This window comes from Notechis scutatus, chromosome 2 (assembly GCF_049901735.1).
Source record: "Notechis scutatus isolate UNSWTSFEM ecotype Mainland chromosome 2, rNotScu1.2, whole genome shotgun sequence".
Lineage (NCBI taxonomy): Eukaryota > Metazoa > Chordata > Lepidosauria > Squamata > Elapidae > Notechis > Notechis scutatus.
The window spans coordinates 110649617-110672320 of NC_142010.1; the positions used below are offsets into that span (position 1 = coordinate 110649617).

Sequence of the window (22704 nt, forward strand, 5' to 3'; positions counted from 1 at the left end):
AGTTATTGATGCATGTTTTTATTTATGCAAACAGGAATATTAACAGCAACAGCAACAATTAATGATAAAATGTCTTAAGTACTAACAGCCATTTTAAAAATAAATCCATAGAAAAGAACTACTATTGGATGCTAGGTTGCTTTTCTACAAATGCAAATAAAAATAAAACTACAATATTTGCATAATGGAACAAGGACTTCTCACTGAATTCTTCCAGATTTTCTTTGTGTACTGTAATTTCCTATACTAGAGTACATTTCCAGTGGGCACAAGGGACCACGCAAGGGACCACTGAATCAGCGTAAGGTTTCTGTCTTTCTATCTGTATACTGTCAAGGTTCCATCAGAATCCAGAGATTTCATGGTCTCCACCTTCAACCAGTATATTTGGCTAAGTTCAACAAATAGGATTTTTCAAGTATTTATTTATGCATTTATTTTATGTCCTACAGCAGGGATCCCCAACCTTTGCCCGCGCCCGTTCCGCGTCAGCTGAGCGCCGCGCCGGTTCGGCGTCAGCTGGCGCCGCCATCTTTTTGCGAAAATCACTTCGGTGGCGTCACGAGTGATTTTTCGCAAATGCGGCGCCAGCGCTCTGGTGAGCTTTCGGTAGAAATGGCTTTCTACCGAAAAGCTCACCAACGCTAGCGCCGCCATCTTTTGAAAATTGCTTTTTTACCAAAAGATGGCGGCGCCCAGCAACCAGCGGCCGGTAAGGCTTGTTCCGCGCCCGTACCGGTCCGCGGACCGGCGGTTGGGGACCCCTGTCCACAGTATCTAATTCAGGCCTTGGCATATTGATTATCAGATTCTGATATTTTTATTTAATTAGAAGCTATAATATTTCTGAAAACCCAAACTGCAGCTAAAGAAGCCTCTTAATTATTTAATAGTCTAGATGATACAAAGTTCTTGTTTTTATTATGGATACTTATAGAAAGAAACTGTAATATCTAGTTCCTCCACTCAAAACACACACTCACACTTTTTTTAGCATGGTTAATTTTCAATAGTGTTGTGAAATAAAACGTGAGTTCATATTAAAAAAGAAAAAATCAACATCAGTGCCTTGGCTACTGTAGGATGTGCTAGTCTAATCTAAATAATAATAACCATATCTTGTAATGCTAGTACTTGAACTGCAGCAAAGAGTGAATAATATATTACAGAAACTGGATTTAGTTCAACTTTTTTGTCATTCTACTTCTCAGATAGCAAGTCATACTACTCCTTTTCATGTACTAAAAGCATCAAGCTTTTTCACCTCTGTTAAAGAAGAACTATCAGTCCTTACAAGGATCTGGATCATTTACAATTGTCAAAATGTTTGCATGAATATTAAACTGGGCAAAAGGCCAAGAACATTTTTAATGGAGGTTACGGCCGCTCCTTTGCTACGTTGTTTAGAACGAGACGATCCGGTAGCTATTTCCAGCAAAGCATTAACCAGAACTTCTTAATCTCATGACCCATACTGTTCTACCACAAATTGCTTAGCATCCCGTGGAGCTTGCCAGAAATATTGATGGTTCAAAGCAGCTTTGGCTGAGATTCGCTTGTTGGGATCATACACTAGTAGTTGCTGTAATTTAGAAAGAGAGAAATATGATTGTAACTGAGTCTTTAAATCCTGCCCATTTACAGCAAACCCTTCAGTGTTAATTCAAGTAAACCTGAAATAATCCTTTGCAGTTCTCATTTTGTCAAAAGGTCCACTTCTATCCTGCTAATGACTGCTTGACTAAATGGGCCTTTGGCTTGATTTGGCAAGCTGCCTCATACATTCTCATTCATACAAATGTGGGATAATTTGTCAATGCATGCTGAGAGGTCATAATTCATAGAAATTAGAAATCGCCTTCCTTTAAATGTCAAAATGATACATTCCAATTCTTGCAGTGGACATTTTCCAATTCTTGTCATAAGTATTAAAAAAGAATTACAACCTCTTTACAAGCCTTCTACTCACCAGCAATAAGTCTCGTCCATCTTGATCCAAGTTTGGAATGATCACCTTCATATCTTTCCTTGGCCATTTGGGGAAATTTCCTTTATAGTCAGGAAGATTTGTGACTCCAGGCCACAGTGATTCAGTAGGAGTACCAAGTGTGCGGAAAATCCGGAATAGCTGGTCAATTTCAGAGTCTCCAGGAAACAAGGCTTTTCTAGTCACCTGGACGAAGGAGAAGAAGGATCGTTCACCTGGATTATTACACATATGATCTTCATTCTGGGTAACAATACTCTCTCCAAATAAAATGTTTCCATTATAAAAAAAGTCTGGTGAATCAGAACAGAACAATCTAGTAGCCTACCAAGTATCAATGTGAAAAGAACAACAGACCTCTACAACTCTTCCAGTACATGGTTTACAAAATATTCATAAAATTCTTCATTATCAAGTTACTATTCTCTGTCTCTCCTCTGCCATTTTCCTGGTTCTGGCTACCTGGAAAAGAGCAGTACTCTAACTGATCTCTTGTAGATAAAACTTTAGAAATTAGATTAAATTTATCTTTCGAAACTAGTTTTTAAGCATAGACCATATTTATGACTCTTGCTGTTTCAAAATTCAGTATTGCAAAAGATACCTGGAGAAGGACTTTATACACATTTAATTTAGTATTGTAAAATCATGCTTCTCTTAGACACTAGCAACCTCCAGTGGCTGCTTCTATACTGTTCTCCAGTCTTATAAACCAATGAACAGTTTAAGTAGGCAAAAACAAAGGGAAATAATATGTTTGAAGCTTGAGGGAATTTAGTTAGATGCTGAGACTCAAGACTAATGAAGTAAACTAAAGCGTAAGCTTTTAATGGCATTTTGGCAAATAATATTGAAACAAGGATGTAGGAATTGTGGTGCTACAGTGGTTAAAATGCAATATTTCAGGCAAACTCTGCCCATAGCCAGAAGTTTGAGCCTGACTGGGATCAAGGTTGACTCAGCTTTCCATCCTTCCCAGGTCGATAAAATGAAGACCTAGATTGTTGGGGGCTATATGCCAACATTGTAAGAGCCGCAGTGGGTGCAGTGGTTAGAGTGCAGTACAGCAGGCTACTTGTGCTGACTGCCGGCTGCTGCAATTTGACAGTTCAAATCCCACCATGCTCAAGGCTGACTAGCCTTCCATCCTTCCGAGGTGGGTAAAATGACCCAGATTGTTGGGGGCAATATACGGACTCTGTAAACCGCTTTGAGAGGGCTGTAAAGCACTGTAAAGTGGTATATAAGTGCTATTGCTATTGTAAATTGTCAGAGACTGCAGAGAAGCACTATAGAGCAGTATATATGTCTAAGTGCTACTATTATTGCCATTGCTGAATTTCCTTTAAATCTTCCTCATCCTTCCTTTTATCGTTACAACTGCTAAAACTAACCATCTGTCTTGGATAGGCTACTTGCAGTCTCATTATCATCTTGAGGTCATCCTTGTACTGTTCTGTGAGGCTTAATGCGTAATGTTTGCTTTTTGTAACTCATCCAAAAAAAGAAATTCTTCAGTAATACCATGACATCACCAGACATGGCTTCTGCAAATTGCCAGAAGAAAACTGTCCAACTTCAGATTAGAGTTCTAACAATTAGAAATGACAGGAAGAGAAAGCAAGATAGGTTTCATGATATCTTTCAGAATGTGATGAAGAAGAAAAAGGAATTAAAAAAATACATAGGCACTCACAAAGCCCTTTTTTTGCATATGCATTTTTCACCATTTATATTGTGATTATGATGTTCCTTTGAAACAGAAAAAGATGAAGAATATTACCATTTCTGCAAAGATACAGCCAATGCTCCAGATATCCACAGCTGTCGAGTAATATTTACAACCCAGTAAAATTTCAGGAGCCCGATACCATAAGGTTACCACCTAAAAGGAATCAAATTTAATAGTTGTTTGATATATAAGGCCTTCTCAGGATTAATTAGAAACATTTATTATGTTGAACCATAAATCCAAAGCACATTGAACATTTTTCAAGTCATTTACTACAAGTTACATCAATACAACCTGCTGGAATTCCATGTCCTCTATTACTTTACGTCAAACAAGTTTCATATCTCTTGATATTCTCTCTGTTCTAGTTTCCCCCTTTACTAGAAAGCACTGGACAAAAAAAAAAAAGCAATATCATGTGGGAGATGGACAGAAACATAGACCAAAGATCAGGTGAAGGAATAGTCTCAAAGGCAAAAAAAAAAAGGGGGGGGGGGGAATCCAAGTCTCGGATCAACCACGTTAAGGGCTTTCATCAGAGATTTCTATGAAATCAATATTGGATATGCATTTTTTGGGAAACTAAAATCCAAGAAAGTTCACACACCAGTTCATATGAAAGTCTTGGAGGCTACATAGATAATTTAAAAAGACATAAACCCTTTTTCTAATTTAACACCTTCTAATTCTAGACTGGTGGAGATTGGCTGTTTTACAAAATTTACCTTTACCCTCCTCCATTTACAAAATAATAAGCTTATCTACTCTAGTCACTGAAAGGACCCTTGCCTCTTTATGTCAAGGTAACATGATGCAATTGGTTGAGAATATCAGCCATAATAATCCGAAGGGAATAACTTTTTATTCTTTCCAACCCAATTTAATATTCAGAAGGTATGCCATAAAACAACTCAAGATCCATCTTCAGAATAACCTTGAAAATAGCCTAGAATATTTAATGCAAGGGAAGTCCCCAACTGAAAAATCAGTAGAATCTGACTGGAAGCTACATTAAAAAAGATCCAGTCCTTCAATGTTGCCAACTGCTCCATTTAACACACACACACACACACACTTTCTCCCCAGTCATGAGATCCAGAGTAGAGCTGAGATAAAGGATTAGAAAACATTCCAGAAGATATGCTCTGTATGCTTTCCCTATCTTGTTTATATGAATCTTGATCCAAAATCTCAACTAGTTTCACACATCACAGTACAGTTTCTTTTGATATAACTTAACAGTTCAAAATCCCCTGAGTTTTCTAGTGTTAGTGTTTTCCTCTATAAGCAGGCAGCAGTTTTACTCCGGGTGGACTCTTAACATACTGCAACAACCATTCTATCTGCTGCAGTCAGGTGATCATTATGGGATGAGATTATTGCCCTTTCTATACTGGCAGGGGGCCACCCTTTTTCTTATGGCCCCTATATGCATCTTCTAGCACCAGTCTGCTTTGGGCAGCAGAAGAGCCTAACTCTTTTAAATAGATCTCTCCCCAGGTCTGTCACAACCCTAAATGATTTACTTCCAATGTGTTTAACAAATGCCCCTTTTATCATACCAAAAATGAAAATTTAATGGTAAATTTCAAGAGGTTCTTAGGGCTACACGTAAGATTTTTTTTTGAAGAGGCTACAAATATAGCTCCCTCTTTCTTACATGCATACTTATCTCTGTGTGTTTTCTTTTCAGGGGCTGACCCAGCAACCTATGTAACTGAGAGACAGACATTACCTCATGTGTATAGGTACGTAGGGGAACTCCAAAAGCTCTAGCTAGGCCAAAATCGGCTAGTTTGATGGATCCCATTTCATTTATGAGCAAATTCTGTGGCTTCAGGTCTCTGTGGATAACTCTGTGAGAATGACAGAAGCTTACACCTTGTAACAGTTGGTAAAGATAGCTCTAGAAAGAAAAAGTTCAGAGAGTACATATGAAGGAACTATAAGGCTGACATATCATTTCCTAAGCAAAATACCAAAAGCACTTAGACTTATATACAGCTTCACAGTGCTTTATAACCCTCTCTAAACGGTTTACAGAGTCAGCGAATTGCCCCCGACAATTTGGGTCCTCATTTGCCTAGCCTGCAATATGCCATTCTAACCACTGTGCCACCATGATGTATATCAAAATTCTATACCACATATGGGCTTCCAAAATAGTGACAGCTACAAAAGGTTAGAATAGTACAGTATATCTTAGCAGCCATGTGGTGATTGTCTACATTTTTTGCTAACTAGATGACCTCATCTTAATTAGCAAACAAAATAAACAGATTCCAGGTTAATATCTTTTTTTGCCCTGGAGAATGACACTATTCCCCTTTGGGTGGTTTGGAGAAACATGATCGACTGTCATTTGGGCACTGTAATTCTGGGAGAAGGGACTGGAATAAATTTTTTCCTCACTCTGTGATGGTCCAAGTGATGGCCCAAGATCACGAACCTGACTTTAGACAGGACTACATCTCACCATCACCTGATTTTTAACCTAGTGCTTTCACACCAAGAAGCAGCATTTACTTAACTCTGGTTTCAGATATATTATTCCACACTGAGAATTAGATACAATTTGAATGAAGACAATGTTATAGGCTTTTCAAATATTGTATGCATGTCAGCATTCTAGGTCCCTTTTCCTTTAAACAACAGCTTTGTATTAAAAAAAAAAACCAGCATGAGATAAAGCTGTTTAATACTTTTGCACAGCTGCTACTTTTGCAATGCCAGATCATTTCCTGAAATCTTTTTTCCTTTACAGTTAAAAATGAATTTCTAAACATGGGTTGGGAAATCCATGCAGATTTGAAAAGGGATGCAATTGGAAAAGCAATCTCAGCAGGAAGAATAAATATTAAATATTTAATTCTTCCCATAACAACTTCATAACTGCTGTCAAAACTAGGTTTTCTATCATAAGCCAGAGGAAAAAAGAATAAAGTATATGTCAAAGATTTTGCAACATTCCAGGCAAAAGGAACTGGAAACCTTTTTGAGCACAAGGATCACATGGGATACCAGCTGGTCAGTTAGGAGCCAAAAACAACCAGGGGCACATAGTCAGCCCTAAGAAGTAGACCAAATCAGAAAAAAAATAAATCCATAGGTATACTTCTATGATAAAGTATAGTTATACTATACTTTTATTGGACCAGGCTATGGTAACAGTCTTGCAAGTCTACCTGTGGTTTCCCTTTCCTCCCACTTATACTCCAGGGACTTGCAAGGTGAGCTAGTCTGTCTTTTTTGAACACTTTCCTGCCTCCCTGGACTCAATTCATGCAATGCTGGCTGGAGAATTCTGGGAGTTGAAGTCCACAAGTCTTAAAGTTGCCAAGTTTGGGGACCCCTGCCTTAATACCTTCTGGGTGGTTTCTCCAAGATTATCTCCCTGGCTTCCTACAACCATACATATATATACACCAGTGGTGGGATTCAAACTTTTTTACTTCTGGTTCTGGTCAGAACCTGCTGAATACCACTTCTGACATACAGATATATACAATCACCTCTCCTCCCTCCTCCCCCGCCCCCATTTTCTTTTTCTTCTCTAATTGTATAGCTGGCAGGGTGTCTATCAGAGTTGGTATTCAGCAGGTTCTGACCAGTTCTGGAGAACCGGTAGCGAAAATTTTGAGTAGTTCGGAGAACTGGCAAATACCACCTCTGACTGGAGATTTTACAGTATCCTTCCCCTGCCATGCCCACCAAGCCACACCCTCATAAATGGTAGTAAAAAAATTTGAATCCCACCACTGGTGTCTATGGCATCCCTAGGAATGTGACAATCATTTGTTGGCAGGCAGACAAAAAGTACCGTTGACTGCAATGGGCCAGAGAGAAGTAGTAGGTTGAATATTCATGTTGCAAAGGAACAATCTGAAAGTAGTTTGAAAGTGTGCTACTGCTAGGTAATTGCCAGAGACAGATAAAGGATGGTTCTCCAGGTTGGGGCCCGTGAGGGAGGGTATTTGAGCCACTTGCTACCTTGACTAAGCTTAGAGGAAGCTCTCCTGTACGAGATGAGTCCATGTACTTTTTAAGATCTTGATTCAAATATTCAAAGACTAAGTATAGCTTCTTCTGATTATGCACTACATCAAGGAGCCTGGAAGAAAATTAAACACAGTGACTTGAGTATTTAGATTTCGATAAAATATGTAAGCATGATTACTGCAAGCTCTTCAATACAGCAGAAGGAGAATCAGCGTAATAGAGTGATTACAGTGCCTTAAGAATAGATTAGGGGAAATCCAATCGGAAATCTTTACAGGAAACTCATTGGGTGACATGGGTCAATTCTCTCATCTCTCAGAGTTTTTATAATTTATGTTATGGTTGTTTGCCACCCAGAATCACTTTTTTGAGATGGGCAGCTATAGAAATTGAACAAATAAATAAATATAAAATAAATAACAACAAAGGAAAATTGTGCAAGCTAATATAAATTCTTTGGAGGCAGGGGATAACATCGCAATACACAAGTTAAACATGTAAGAGTTAGGTTAAAGTCTATTTTTATGTATGAATAAATGCAATATTGGAATTGCTATCTGTGAAAATATATTTGATATTGATATTTATAGAATATATCCTAACAAATATAAAACCAGTAGCTTTTCTTACCTCACTATATTTGGATGTTTCAATTCTTTTAACAGTGAGATTTCTCTGATTGCTGTACTAGGTACGCCTTCTGTCTCCCTGCGGGGGGAAGACATTTTATGATGAAGCAGTCTCAGTCTTTCTAAGGAATGTTTTGGGCAGGATAGTTCAACATCCTCATGTCCTATGGGGATTGTCACGATTGATCACAAATTCCATCTATGGTTTTAATTAAAGCTATAGCTACTCTTAATCTACAAATTCCCACCTATCAAGATGAACCATCACTCAGTGGTGGGATTCAATTTTTTTTGCTACCAGTTCTGTGGGTGTGGCTTAGTGGGTGTGGCAGGGGAAAGATACTGCAAAATCCCATTCCCTCCCCACCCCACTAACCTGCTTTCTAGCTCCGTTCTCCTGTGCAGGGCAACTAAAGAAGACCCAGCCCATCAGCTGGGACTCAGGAGGTAGAGAATAGATGGGGGAGAGGGCAGTCAGAGGTGGCATTTGCCAGTTCTCCGAACTACTCAAAATTTCTGCTACCGGTTCTCCAGAACTGGCCAGAACCTGCTGAATACCACCTCTGCCATCACCCCATAAGTTTAAAAACAAGGGACCTAAGCAAGCAGTGGATTGTTCTGAGGGTGTACAGAGTTGTTACTGAATGGCTTAGAACATAAAGCAAGAGAGGAAGTCTGCCAGATAGAATTTAATTTAGTAATCTTCAGAAGCTTTTGAAGTACCTATCACACATTAAAAATTATTATGGTCAGATTATTAATTATGAATTATTGGTGCATTGCTTGAAGCAGCCACACTTTTATAGAAATAATGCCAGAGGTTAAAAAAACATTTTCTCAAGTTTAACATTTGGCATTACTATGCACATCCTGATAGAGAATATTTGTTCACTATCTGAGATGATCCAGAAAGACTGTTCCTGCAGAGAGGTATCCCATTTATTCCACTGCTATGAAACTGACATATAGGGCATGGTATAAGGGAATATAATACAGTTCCTTAAGGAAAATAAAAAAGCCCAAATATGTCTAGTGCCTGGATAGGATATTTGGGAATCTTTCTAGCAAAAGATAGAACATAAATAGATCGAGATGCTCCTGGTTTCTGATACAATTTCTCTATGTGGCCCAGTTGTGTCTCAAAGGGAAAAGTGAACATGCAGAGCTGCCACTTAGAAAAAGTGTGAAACGCAAAGAACTATATTCATATGTCCAGTTTGAGCCAAAATTCATCATAGCTTATGCTCCTGAGGTACTTGCTATTATATTGTTAGATACTTTAAAATATACTTGATATAGAATCTGTTAAGTCATATTATCACTATGAACAAATTATAACCAAGATCTACCAATTTTTTTTTTAGAAATCCACATTTCCCTCATCCCAAACATATTTCAAGAAACACCAACACTTTTTCTTATAGTCTGTATTCCAAAATGTTATTTGAAAATCAGTGTACGAGTAGCAGGTTTAGGAATTGCTATCTGTGAAAATATATTTGATATTGATATTTATAGAATATATCCTATGATATATACTTATGAACTACAAGTTCAGGGTTTAGCTTCAGTACTTACGAATCAAGTCGGATCTTCTTCAGAGCAACTAACTGGCCTGTTTGCTTGTTTCTTGCTTTATACACGACTCCATAGGTGCCCTCCCCAATCTTTTCTACTTTCTGGAATACATCTTGGAATGTGTCCATTTTTTGCTTTCTGACTTGGTGCTATAAAATTTACCCACAAGTTTAGCAATAATACAACTTGCCATTTTTATACATCTCAATATTACATGCTGTCATTATTTTTTATCTCTTACAAAACTAACTATGTACATTTGTATGAATGTTATTTAAAGACCTCTCTTAACAGCATCTTTAGAATGGACTGCCATCTTTTTAATTACATTTTAGCCTCTGTTCATAAAGCTGGTTTGTACAATGTTTAGTTTTTATAACATTTATTGTGTCATTTGAATTCCTGTTTCTTTTTTGTCCACCAATTTTTTTTTTTGCCTGCCAGTGAGTTTCATGCACCAATTATGTACATTTATTTTGGCTGTCTTGCACTCCTTCTTCCACCCTCACAAATAATTTAAGATTAATGAATGATGCACTCCTTCTTCCACCCTCACAAATAATTTAAGATTAATGAATGATGATTGACTATTACCTCTACCAATTTGTATACTCACATCATGATAATAACAAATGATTATATCCATGAAGGGCAAAAACTTTTCAGATATGAAATGTTAATACTACTGATGGGCAAAAAGTGAACAAGAACTTCCCACACTAAATAACTTTAATAAAGGTGGGATAATAAATAAATTTGTGATAACCTATCTATCTCCAGGAACAAAATATCTTGATTCTATATAATGAATGGAGACCTATTCAAGCCAAAACATTTAGCACACCAAATGTGTCCTTCCATTTCCCTCTCACTCCCCATCCACATGAATCTAAGTTAACTAAGCTAGCTAAGTTACTCTGGAATACAAAAGACAAAAAATCTAACTTCCTTGTCAATAAAAATTAAATTAACAATTTATTTTCCCATAGTGATTTCCTCATATCTACCTATAGTAATTGGTTGGCCTGTCTCTAAATGGGCTGTCTACTGGATATACTAAAATTGCTCCAAAGCCTCCAAGAATAGTTAGAACACATTCTAATAAAATAAAATTCTAAAAAAATAAATAAAAAGCGCGCAGTCACCAAAACGGTTGTTACACCAGTTGAATTGCACCACTGTCTGTTGTTATAGAAATGGCTTGTATATATTATCACACAAAAATAAAAGTTGAGACTATGTTATTATCTTCTTTTACTGTGCCAAAAAGATGGAAGTTGATGCTTTTCTTTTTCCTTTTCCCTATACTTTTTCCTCTTCCCCTTTTCCTCCCCTATTTTTCCATTTCTTTTCATTTCTCTTCATATTTCTGTATTTTATATTATGATAAACTAATAAATATATGAATATTCAGAAAAGCTTTTTGGACCAAGTTGGGAATGCTTGCTTAAATAGCCGTGTTACACAATAAGCTCACATGAATGAGACAGGATGAATACACTAGAGAAAGGAATTGCTTCCTCAAGGAATTCCAAACACATGGACCTCTTCTACATTCTGTGTAACAAGTACTAGAATTCTAGAGTTGCCATATGTAAAGTTATTTCATTGTAAGTGCTGTATCCCTCCCTTCTTCCTTTCATACTGGGCAATAAAAATACTAAAATGATTTTAAAAATGATCAAAATTTGAACACTTGGCAAATGGCATGTATTATTACTGTTGCAGGGTCCCGGAATCATGTAATCACCTTTTGCAACCTTCTGAGTCAGTGGGGAAGCCAGATTCACTTAGCTAACTTAAGAACTGCCATGGTCCACTTAACAACTGTGGTTAAAAAAGGTAATAAAATGTAGCAATGCTCACTTAACAACTACCTTGCTTAGCAATGGAAATTTGGAGCTTAATTGTGGTTGTAAGGCGAGGATTATCTATACTTGCTAAAGCCACTATATTTAAAACTCTGGCTAAGCTTAGCAGCCCTTTGTCCAAACCACTATTAATACTGAAATTCTTTAATTTTTCTATAAAACCTCATGCCACTTGCAAAATGGGCTGCAAAATGTCCTGCCCAGCCCCCACTCCCAAAGTTGATCTGCAACCAAGAGGCATGAAAAAAAAAACCTCTTTACCCCACAGGGAGGGACCTCATGGCCGAAAGATAGGACTATAGTTGTTTTGAGGAGAAATCTTCAGGGAAAGCTACTGCTGTATTTTCAAGCCTCTTTGAAAGCTTTCAAGAGGCACTTCCACTTAGGAAAGAACTCCTGAGCTCAATCAATTTCTCTCCTCAGTGGTTCAGAGCTATAGCTCCCATAAAATTTCCTGACTTAAAAAATAAAAGAGTTGGTTTTTCAAGAATTACCCTTACGAGATTCTCTGGAATGTAACATTTTTGAAAGGAACACAACTCTCTACTAATCAGAGAAGGCCTCAGGCCAAACCTTGAACAAAAACTAGAATACTGTATTAGCTACTGACCAACCAGTCACACATACATACGCACATACAGACCCGTGTGCTTTTATGAATCATCCTTGCCAAAACTTATTATTCTTGTGTAAAAAATCAGCTCCTGCTCTCCTCAGGAGGCCTCTCACCTGCTGATCCAACCTTCCATTGGCCTCCATGCCCTTCTTCTTGCTGAACCACAGACTTCCCAAAGGATCCAAACTCACCCTGCTTCTGCACCACCAGAGGGAGACAGAAAAGCATGTGTATGGTTGGCTAGGTTGGGGAGGCCTTTAGATCCTTCCCCTCAAATAGCAGACTTTAAACACCCTCTGAAGCAGAATGTAGAAACGCAGAAGAAAAACAAAATACAAAATACAGAAGAAAAAACAAAACAGGGAGAACTTTATGATGCTTGCAATATAAGTAATTAAGCATTTCCCTTTATTTCTCTCCCCCCCCCAGTGTATAGCCTGTGAATTTCTCAAACACAAAAACAGAGAGGGTATCTGTGCCTCTCCAGAGTTCTAGTTGATCTAGTTCTCCTGATTTCCCTCCCCTTCAGCTGTATAAACTAAAAAAGAAAGAAAGAAAACCATTCCTATGAAGAGAGAATTATAATCAAGGCAGGCCTGCTATAGGATGCAGCCTAAATAAGTAATGCATTTCTCCTAGCATGTTCCTATACCCTAACAGTTTACATTTGGGGGGAAACATATATTTTGAATTTGAATATATAGAATGGGATGCCAGGCAGGAAAATCAAGCATATCCCTCCAAATCAAGATCATTTTTTGAAGTTGTAGGAGCTCTATCAGGAAGGGAAACAGTTTGTGCTAAATTTCAGTATATGAATGATTTCAACAAACAAACTTCAGACTGTATATCAACTGTTTTTATATCCCACAGTGGCAAATCTCAACAGATGACCCATTCAACATAAGCAGCCCTAGTTAAAGTAACATAACTTTTCCATATTTTATTTAATTACATCAAACTAATTAACAGAAAAGTAAGCATACACACACATTAACAATATAATTAAGATAAAAAATAAATAGGAAAAAGCCTTGGTGTAGTAAATCTGCCAGTCCAGATACTAACAGGCATCTGTTAATTTCTTAAATGTCGTTAAACTATGCATTTCAACAATTTATTACTAAAAATCAGATGTAGATGTTGAGTAATAATTCTTTTAACCATCCTATGTAATAGGTAACTAGATAGTGAGACATTTGGGACTTGTGTATTTAGCCAAGAGGCAAGCAGTGCTACTTCTATCAACATCTGATATTATACAGGTGAAACTCGAAAAATTAGAATATCATGCAAAAGTTCATTTATTTCAGTAATGCAACTTAAAAGGTAAAACTAATATATGAGATAGACTCATTACATGCAAAGCAAAATAGTTCAAGCCGTGATTTGTCATAATTGAGATAATTATGGCTTACAGCTCATGAAAACCCCAAATCCCCAATCTCAGAAAATTAGAATATTACATGCAATCAATAAAACAAGGATTGTACATAGAACAATATTGGACCTCTGAAAAGTATAAGCATGCATATGTACTCAGTACTTGGTTTGGGCCCCTTTTGCAGCAATTACTGCCTCAATGCGGCATGGCATGGAAGCGATCAGCCTGTGGTACTGCTGAGGTGTTATGAAAGATCAGGATGCTTCAATAGCGGCCTTCAGCTCTTCTGCATTGTTCGGTCTCATGTCTCTTTTCTCTTGGCAATGCCCCATAGATTCTCTATGGGGTTCAGGTCAGGCGAGTTTGCTGGCCAATCAAGCACAGTAATCCCACGGTCATTGAACCAGGTTTTGGTGCTTTTGGCAGTGTGGGCAGGTGCCAAGTCCTGCTGGAAAATGAAGTCAGCATCCCCATAAAGCTCGTCTGCGGAAGGAAACATGAAGTGCTCCAAAATCTCCTGGTAGATGGCTGCATTGACCCTGGACTTAATGAAGCACAGTGGACCAACACCAGCAGATGACATGGCTCCTCAAATCAACATAGACTGTGGAAACTTCACACTGGACTTCAAGCATCTTGTAGTGTGTACCTCACCATTCTTCCTCCAGATTCTGGGTCCTTGGTTTCCAAATGAGATGCAAAAGTTGCTCTCATCAGAAAAGAGGACTTTGGACCACTGAGCAACAGATCAGTTCTTTTTTTCTTTAGCCCAGGTAAGACGCTTCTGACGTTTGTTGTTCAGGAGCGGCTTGACAAGAGGAATACGACATTTGAAGCCCATGTCCAGGATCCATCTGTGTGTGGTGGCTCTTGATGCACTGACTCCAGCCTCAGTCCACTCCTTGTGAAAGTCCCCAACACTTTTGAATGGCATTTCCTGACAATCCTCTCCAGGCTGCGGTCATCCCTGCTGCTTGTGCACCTTTTTTCTTCCACACTTTTCCCTTCCACATAACTTTCTATTAATGTGCTTTGATACAGCACTTTGGGAACATCCAACTTCGTTTGCAATTACCTTTTGAGGCTTTCCCTTCTTATGGAGGGTGTCAATGATGGTTTTCTGCACAACTGTCAGGTCAGCAGTCTTTCCCATGATTGTGATTCCTACTGAACCAGACTGAGAGACCATTTAAAGGCTCAGGAACCCTTTGCAGGTGTTATGGCTTAATTAGCTGATTAGAGTGGGACACTTTGAGCCTAGAATATTGAACCTTTTCACAATATTCTAATTTTCTGAGATTGTGGATTTGGGGTTTTCATGAACTGTAAGCCATAATCATCTCAATTATGACAAATCACAGCTTGAACTATCTTGCTTTGCATGTAATGAGTCCATCTCATATATTAGTTTCAACTTTTAAGTTGCATTACTGAAATAAATGAACTTTTGCACGATATTGTAATTTTTCGAGTTTCACCTGTAAGGTCTTATCAAGCCAGTATAAAACTAACATTGGAGTTAATTATGGACAAATTACCTCTGTCCAGAGATAAACATACTGTACTTGGAAAAATCAGCTGTAGCTGGGGAAAGATATTCAATAACCCTGTAGGGTTCTTTTAGAAACAAGACCCTTCATACCACAAGTCCACTGTCTCATGATTAATGCCCAGCTCGTATAAAGGACCCATGTCACTGATTTCAAGATGTAGGAATCACATCTGGCCAACAAATTGGATATTATTCAATCTGTTTTTCTAGCCACAAACACATACAGTTTTGTCTGGTCCTGATGAAAACGATTAAGATGGATGCCATTAGCACATTGATAGGATCTACCTGAAGCCTAATGATCACATCTACAATGTCTCATAAATATACAGTAAATACAGGCAACAAGACAGATCTTAGTAGGATTCTATAATACAAATTGAAAAATAAAGGAAAAGTTCCTTTTATTACTTTCTAGAACCAGCATATTAAGTTTTATTTCAGGATCAAATTAAAAGCTACATTATTTCACAATTCTGATATATTCTGAAATAGAAGGTGTTCAACAACTGTCAGGAAAATCAGAAATTGTATAAAGGGAAATGGGAGCATCCCAAGCCAATGAAAACACTTTTTTCTATCGATAAAATTAGAATGAAAAGCCATGCCCCTAACCAGCTACTAACCTTGGTTTCTTTAGCATATTAAGAAACTTCTTAATAACTTAAGGATCAAGCTTCTGTGATTTCCAAAAAATCATCTTCCAAAATAAAGATTTCTATTTAGCCCGTTGCATGCTCTATTGTTTATATGGGTTTCTAAACAGAATTATGTATAAGATTCAAAGACCCATTGTGGAACACTGGACATAATCTTCATTCTCTGAGTCTAAAACATTGTATCAAACCAATTTTAAATAAGTATTCACAAAACAATATATTCTACAACAAAACCAGGATTAAAGGCAAGATATGAGTGATCATATACAGAACAGCAAAAATAAATAAATCCTGGCTAAAGCATAGCACTAACATATGCTTCCTTCATGATATTTCCTTCTCTCCTGGAAATATTTTCTTTGTTCCTCTATGGCTTTTTCGAATAAGTGAAGATTTATTCCTTCTACACATGTAAATACACGAGCCCTTATAATCAACTCACCTGAAATAAAAAAGAATAAATAAATCACCACAAAGTTCTCAAATCCCAGCCAGAACAGAAAGAAGCAAGTAGGAGAAATAAAGGGTGCTTTGTCTAAACATTGTCTACTGAGTGACACTATTAAAGGTAATCAAAGATTTGAGATAATTCCTCAGGAAGAAAGGGGAATTTTCACACCAACCTCTCACCAGCAGATCAACGCATGAAATACTTGGCAGCTATAATCTGTGTGAGTTGAAAGTCATGAATGCACTTCCATTATTAATATATAAAGATGTGCCTTGCTCATGAGGCTCAGAAGATCTCTGCTACTCAACCATTAACATATGAAGATATGCCTTGCCCCTGGGGCCTCAGAAGCAGAACTCTGTTACTGAACAATTCCCCTCTGAGGTATTTGGTGCTACTGCAGCCTTCCAAATTTCACAGGAAAAATATTGAAATCTTTGCTCCTCATGTTTCTGGGATTAAAAAGAATCAACTTGATATGATAGTGTGATGAAGGCCAAGCTTTGTTTAGCCTAATCTTTCAAAATTCTCCTGAGCTTTCCAAGATAGGTATCTACCCCTACCACCAACCCTTTGTGAATAAAGAAAAGATGTCCTAGTAGGAACTCTGACATTTAATTGTTGCAGTAATGGTTCCTTTCTTGCCTACATGTACTATTTTTCATTAAGAAAAACCAGAATGATATTTAAGCCTGGACACAAGACAAAAATCATACTGGTTTAACATACGCATTGGTTCAGAGTGAGGTATCATCAGTACAACTATGATACCCAGTTTATTTATGGTATTTAGTGTATGGCTAGTCCATCATACATGGACTAGTAATATATATTAAAATTTCACCTAGATTAGTAAAGCACGGTAAAATATAAATGTTAAAAAGATCTTGGTTCAAATATAGGTGATAGATACCCAGTTATATACTGAGCCAAACAGCAATATAGTGGAAGTCTGGATCTCATGTCTAGAGACTTTCAAGGCCTGGATGGGGAGAAGCAAACTCCAATTCAACCCAAGTAAGATTTAGTGACTTAAATTCAGAAGCCTAGTAATTCTGGGATTATCCCAACATGGCCTCTGGCTGAGGTAGGGCTTCCCCTAGCATGGCAGACCCACAATCTGCATCTTTTTTGTCTATTATAAAGCACCCATGATAGTAGCGTTTATGTTTAGCTGCCTTTAAGAATGAATTGGCTTAATTTTTTGCTGAGTCCTTAAGAATGGTTCTACTTGTTCATATTTATTGGGAGATTTTTTTGGTCTCATAGAATTAAAAATCATAGATATCCTTACCCTCCTTGAATTCAGTTTCCCCCAGGACAATATACCAAGACCCAAGTTGGGCCTGAAAAGGTTCGACAAACTTTGTGCAAACTGGAATACAGTGCTGATCAGATGCATGCTGAGCTGTTAAGATGGCTTGGGAAATGGCCATATCATAAGACTGAAGCCTGAAACAAAGTTTTAGATGTTGTTAATAGTTAAGATACACAAATTCATTTCCAGAATACTAATAATACTAACAATATCATGTATATATCATGAGGTAGGGGCAGAAATATCAAATAATACAGTAGTCAAAATATGTTTTAACCATATTTTATTATATTTAGACAGATATAAAGGTCAAACAATGTATGACAAATAGAATAGAATAAAATAGAATAGAATAGAATAGAATGGAATGGAATGGAATGGAATGGAATGGAATAGAAAATAGAATTCTTTATTGGCCAAGTTTGATTGGACACACAAGGAATTTGTCTTGGTGCAAATGCTCTCAGTGTATATAAAAGAAAAGATACATTTGTCAAGATAGAAATAGAAAACAATATACATAATATTTGGGAAAAATAGTTTAAAATCTAATTATTGGTCTAAACTAAAGGCAAGTTATTGGTCTAAATTTGAAAGGGAATGCTTTCAAGGTGAATCTAAATATAACAACATTTAAGTTGGACCATGGCAAACTATGTTTTATGGACCGACTCTGCGATCCATGAAACACAACACGCCATGGTCCAATAACATGGCAATAACATTGGTTAGAAGTAAATCTCTAAGCTAAATCCATACCATGTGCTAAATACAACTGAATCATGCCACATGTTCAATGCAAAATACAAAACCAAGCTGAGTACAGTGTACTCATTAACTCCATGTTAAGGAAAATACTGGTCTAATATTTTGGCCATTACAAAGTACAGTATACTCATTAACCCCATGTTAAGGAAAACGTTGGTTTAATATTTGGGCCATTACAAAGAATCTCTTTCCTTTCGAATCAAATCTTCAATGTCTATTCAGAAAAGGAACAGTAAATTCTTGATAGTTGTTGAAGATAAGAGGATCTAATTTTTTAAAATTTATCAACACCTAAAACACTGCCAACTCCACAATATTAGTCCAACAACACAAAGGCATATGCACAAACGCGTGCATGCACATGCACACACGCACATTTAAAAATACAAGTAATCCTCGATTTACAACAGTTCATTTAGTGACTGCTCAGTTACAACAGCACTGAAAAAAGTTACTTATAATCACTTTTCACACTTATGACCTTTGCAGCATCCCCATGATCATATGATTTACATTTGGATGCTTAGCAACTGACTCACATTTATGACGGTTGCTGTAGTAGTAATTTGTAGTAGCTATTGAGATCCTGTAGATGGCGCTAGGCGCTAGCAGCAAACTGCAGCGTCTAGAACCTATATAGGCCTCTTTGTTCTTGGCATGATCTCATTCTCTATCTTGGGTTGGAAAGTCCCAGACTTTCCGGAGTTATAGGTGATCTCATTTTACTAACATCACCACTATTCTTAAGGATTGGTTGGGAGGTTTTACCAATGTGGTTGGGAGGTTTCACCCATGTGGTATCTATTCTCCAATATAATGCTGTATCTATGCTATGTTTCCTTGCTCGTAAAAGGGGTATAAAAAGAATAAACACCACGTATGTGGTCAGACATCTTGGCACCCTGCACAATGACTGATCTTTGAAATCCATCAGGTTGCAGTGTCCTGGAGTCCTGTGATCTCTTTTTGCGACCTTCTGACAAGCAAGGTTAATGGGGAAACCAGATTCACTTAACAACCAGGTTACTAATTTAAGAACTGCAGTGATTCACTTAACAAATGTAGTGAGAAAAGTCACAAAATGGTGCAAACTCACTTAACAAATTTCTCACTTAGCAACATAAATTTCGAGCTCAATTGTGGTCATAAGTCAAGGACTACCTATAGTGGTGGGATTCCAATAATTTAACAACCGGTTCTCTGCCCTAATGACCAGCTGGGTGGATATGGCCATTCTGGGCATGGCCAGGGGCCTAGTAGGCCTCCCTGCAGCCTCTTTTGGGCCTAGTAGGCCTCCCTGCAGCCTCCCAGGAGCAAAAACAGGCTGCGGGGAGGCCTACCAGGCCACATAGTAGTACACACCACATCCCCACACGTCCTGTTTTGGGCATAGTTGGCCTCCCTGCACTTACCTGGGAGCCAAAAGGGGCCGCGGGGGGATTCCTGGAAGGGGAGGGGCGGGGCCAGCCAGCAATTTAACAACCAGTTCTGCTGAAACGGTACGAACCAGTTGAATTCCACCTGCATAAAAATTCCCTTCTTACCCTAATCTTCGGGTGCCATCTTGCTGACCCTAGCATATCCGATCATCTTTGATTTGGACTCTCTAGCTCAAGTTATCTAATAACTGAAAGGAAAAAGAAAACAACTGTTTCCAAATGAATCTAGGAAATCAGATCAGTGACACTGTCTCCAGTAGTAATTACAGAGAGCACAAACAGATGTTGCAATTATAGAGAAAATAAGCAGATACTGTATTGACCAAGTTAAAGAAAAATAGACGCACACTTACCTGCCATATGTTCTCAGGGTTTTCCCTTCCGGTACTGAAGTAGAGTTTATTTCCCAAGGAAAGTGATATGTTGCAACGCCTGGAAGCATTGTGCAGAATGGCTTGCAAAAGCAGATCCTGTTGTCAAACAAGATAAAAAGAACTTTCTATCAGAAATCTCCAATGTTTTTCTGCTCTGAATATTTATCCTGCTATAAAACTAAGAAGCGTTTTTAGAGCATCCTCCTTACTAAAACATAAGTTCAATCAGAAATTATAATTTAATACCCCTAATCAACTTTCTGTTACTTTTCTGAAGCAACTGAAGTTTTTCTTTTCTCTGATTCCCAGTTTCCTTGTTCCCCCGGGCTGTTCTTTTTTCCTGTTCCCTTTCCAATACTGGCTGGCTAAGAAAAGAGAATCCTGCATGATCTGCCATAAATTCAAATAACAGCCAGTCTGAAACCTAACTGTACTCTTAATTTTAAGAACCAGTTTGGTCTAATACAGGTAATTAAGGCACCAGACTAGAAAGCAGGAGACCAAGAGTTCAAGTCCAGCCTTAACCATGAAAGAGCCCAACCCAACTCACAGGGTTGTTGTTGTGGGGAAAAGAGGAGGAGGAAGGTGTGTTAGATATGTACAGCTCCTTGAATTATTTGTAAAACCAATAAAGGCAGGATACAAATAAAATAAACAAATAAACACATAGCAGACGGCGGGGAAGTTTAACTTTAGTTCCCTCGAGTTAAATCTTTTGTTTACACTCTGGAAATTTACAAACACTCTTCCCAGGTTTTTGTTTTTTTTAACTGTCAATAACCAGGCAGATTATGCAACGTGATGCACGCTCAAAGCGAAACTTTTGGGTGGTAACCATGAATAGCTTGGATTATATGTAAACAGATACCTGGACCGAAAACAGGGTGCAATAATTCCAAGCAACCAATACCTTGGTTTCACAAGGACGCCCGGCGCATACTTCTACGAAATTAAACGTCGATGGTACAAAATCAACATTTGCATAAAAGCAGTGGGTTCTTTTTTTTTTTTCTTTTCCCCGGTTTCCTCCTAGCAATTAATGGAAAAACTTCCCAGGTCGAAGTGACGCCTCCTAAACTGGAAGCTCCGCTTATGCAAAAGGAAACGGCTCCGCGGAGTCACGCGGGTGCTCAGCGGCTCCCTATTGGGCCTCCGGGTCGTCACGGGGCGAAGGCTACATTTCTCCCAGTCCGGAAGCTTTTCCCGAGTGGAGTCAGCTGGCGGTTGTTATTCGCTGGAGCCACTGCCCGCCGCGATGATGAACGCGGATCTGCGGAAGGAGCGAGAGGCGGCTTCTTTCAAGACGGAGCTGCTAACTAACCTCTTGGACGGGGGCGCCGAGCGGACCCGGCGCCGCAGGGAGATCGGTGAGAGCGGGCGGGATATAAAATAAAATAAATAACGGGGATGGGATGCAAGAGAAAGCCGCGCAGCCCTTTGTGTGCGCGGGGGAGGCTTTCTGCTGCCTGCCCCAAGCAGGGGTGGCCCCTGCAAAGGTGGGTCGTTGCCCTTCGAGAACTTTACCGGCGTTTTCTCCATGAAAAGTGCACCTTTGCATCTGGACAAGCACCGCTTTGAAAGGGAACGCCTTCTCTCTCCCCCCCAATTTTTGGACCATGCTCGCAAGCGGTGTCTCAGGATGCGTTTTAGAAAAGAGGCATTCCCACCCCAGGTAGGCCCCCCCAAAAAAAAAAAAAAGTTTGTCAAGTTACACAAGATGTATTGGTATGCCTAAAGCCTGGTTCACTTGATGCCTATCTAATGCCTTAAACTAGGGTTAATCTAACTAGGTCACTATGTCATGTTGCTGGGTATAGGCTTCACACTGACATCACCTACCCACACACATCACGGCGGGTGATGGCAGATTTCAACCATAAATCTTCCAGACAATAATAGAATAGAATAGAATAGAATAATAGAATAAGAATAGAATAGAATAGAATAGAATAGAATAGAATACTTTATTGGCCAAGTGTGATTGGACACACAAGGAATATACCTCACTCTCTAAAATAGGACTGTTTTAGGATAACACAACACAAGGAATTTCATGGCTGAAAGATGCTATGAGAAGAGATGGCTTTTAAGAATAAAGTAGTTGTTGCATCCTGCTGTCAAGCTTCCCTTTCTTGTATTCAATTAATTGACCTGTATCATCTAACATTATGTAAGAAATGATGACATGAAATCCTCACCAATAATGCTCACTTTTTTTTTCCTTTGCCAATCTTCATTCCCCCGCCCCCCCCAAAGATAGGAAAGTAATTCATTTGTACTGGTTGTACTTTTCTAGATTTTGTGAATGCAGCTTTATGTTAATTATGAGCGGTATTAAATTGTAAAA

The 22704-nt window shown here is 38.3% G+C and overlaps 3 protein-coding genes across 6 annotated transcripts in view; 1 reads left to right on the forward strand and 2 right to left on the reverse strand.

The window, feature by feature from the left end:
* Positions 1 to 12676, reverse strand: part of CDK3 (cyclin dependent kinase 3) — a 54724-nt gene extending 42048 nt beyond the window's left edge. The window contains exons 1-8 of one of the 2 annotated variants that reach the window (XM_026667497.2): positions 12526 to 12676; positions 9926 to 10074; positions 8349 to 8426; positions 7710 to 7830; positions 5455 to 5625; positions 3771 to 3872; positions 1970 to 2173; positions 1313 to 1582 (exon numbers count right to left, since the gene is read on the reverse strand). In XM_026667497.2, coding sequence (XP_026523282.2) covers positions 1463 to 1582; positions 1970 to 2173; positions 3771 to 3872; positions 5455 to 5625; positions 7710 to 7830; positions 8349 to 8426; positions 9926 to 10074; positions 12526 to 12555 — 975 coding nt within the window. In that variant the 5' untranslated portion in view covers positions 12556 to 12676 and the 3' untranslated portion in view covers positions 1313 to 1462. Of the gene's footprint in view, positions 1 to 1312; positions 1583 to 1969; positions 2174 to 3770; positions 3873 to 5454; positions 5626 to 7709; positions 7831 to 8348; positions 8427 to 9925; positions 10075 to 12525 lie in introns of those variants that run through there. The other variant, XM_087955769.1, reaches the window with a different exon arrangement.
* A 664-nt stretch (positions 12677 to 13340) lies between these two features.
* TEN1 (TEN1 subunit of CST complex) lies at positions 13341 to 21422 on the reverse strand. The gene is made up of 4 exons (XM_026667498.2): positions 21226 to 21422; positions 20337 to 20453; positions 17753 to 17910; positions 13341 to 16449 (listed from the first exon to the last, which is right to left on the reverse strand). The coding sequence occupies exons 2-4, from the start codon at positions 20423 to 20425 to the stop codon at positions 16316 to 16318; spliced, it is 381 nt and encodes a 126-aa protein (XP_026523283.1). The 5' UTR covers positions 20426 to 20453; positions 21226 to 21422; the 3' UTR covers positions 13341 to 16315.
* The window catches only part of ACOX1 (acyl-CoA oxidase 1), a 28822-nt gene continuing 27538 nt past the window's right edge, over positions 21421 to 22704 (forward strand). Inside the window, exon 1 of one of the 3 annotated variants that reach the window (XM_087955767.1) lies at positions 21421 to 21724. Coding sequence is in view for 2 of the 3 variants with exons in the window: in XM_026667494.2 (XP_026523279.1) it covers positions 21613 to 21724 (112 nt within the window). In the remaining variant the exon portion in view is untranslated. The remainder of the gene's footprint in view (positions 21725 to 22704) is intronic. The other 2 variants (XM_026667494.2, XM_026667493.2) reach the window with 2 other exon arrangements.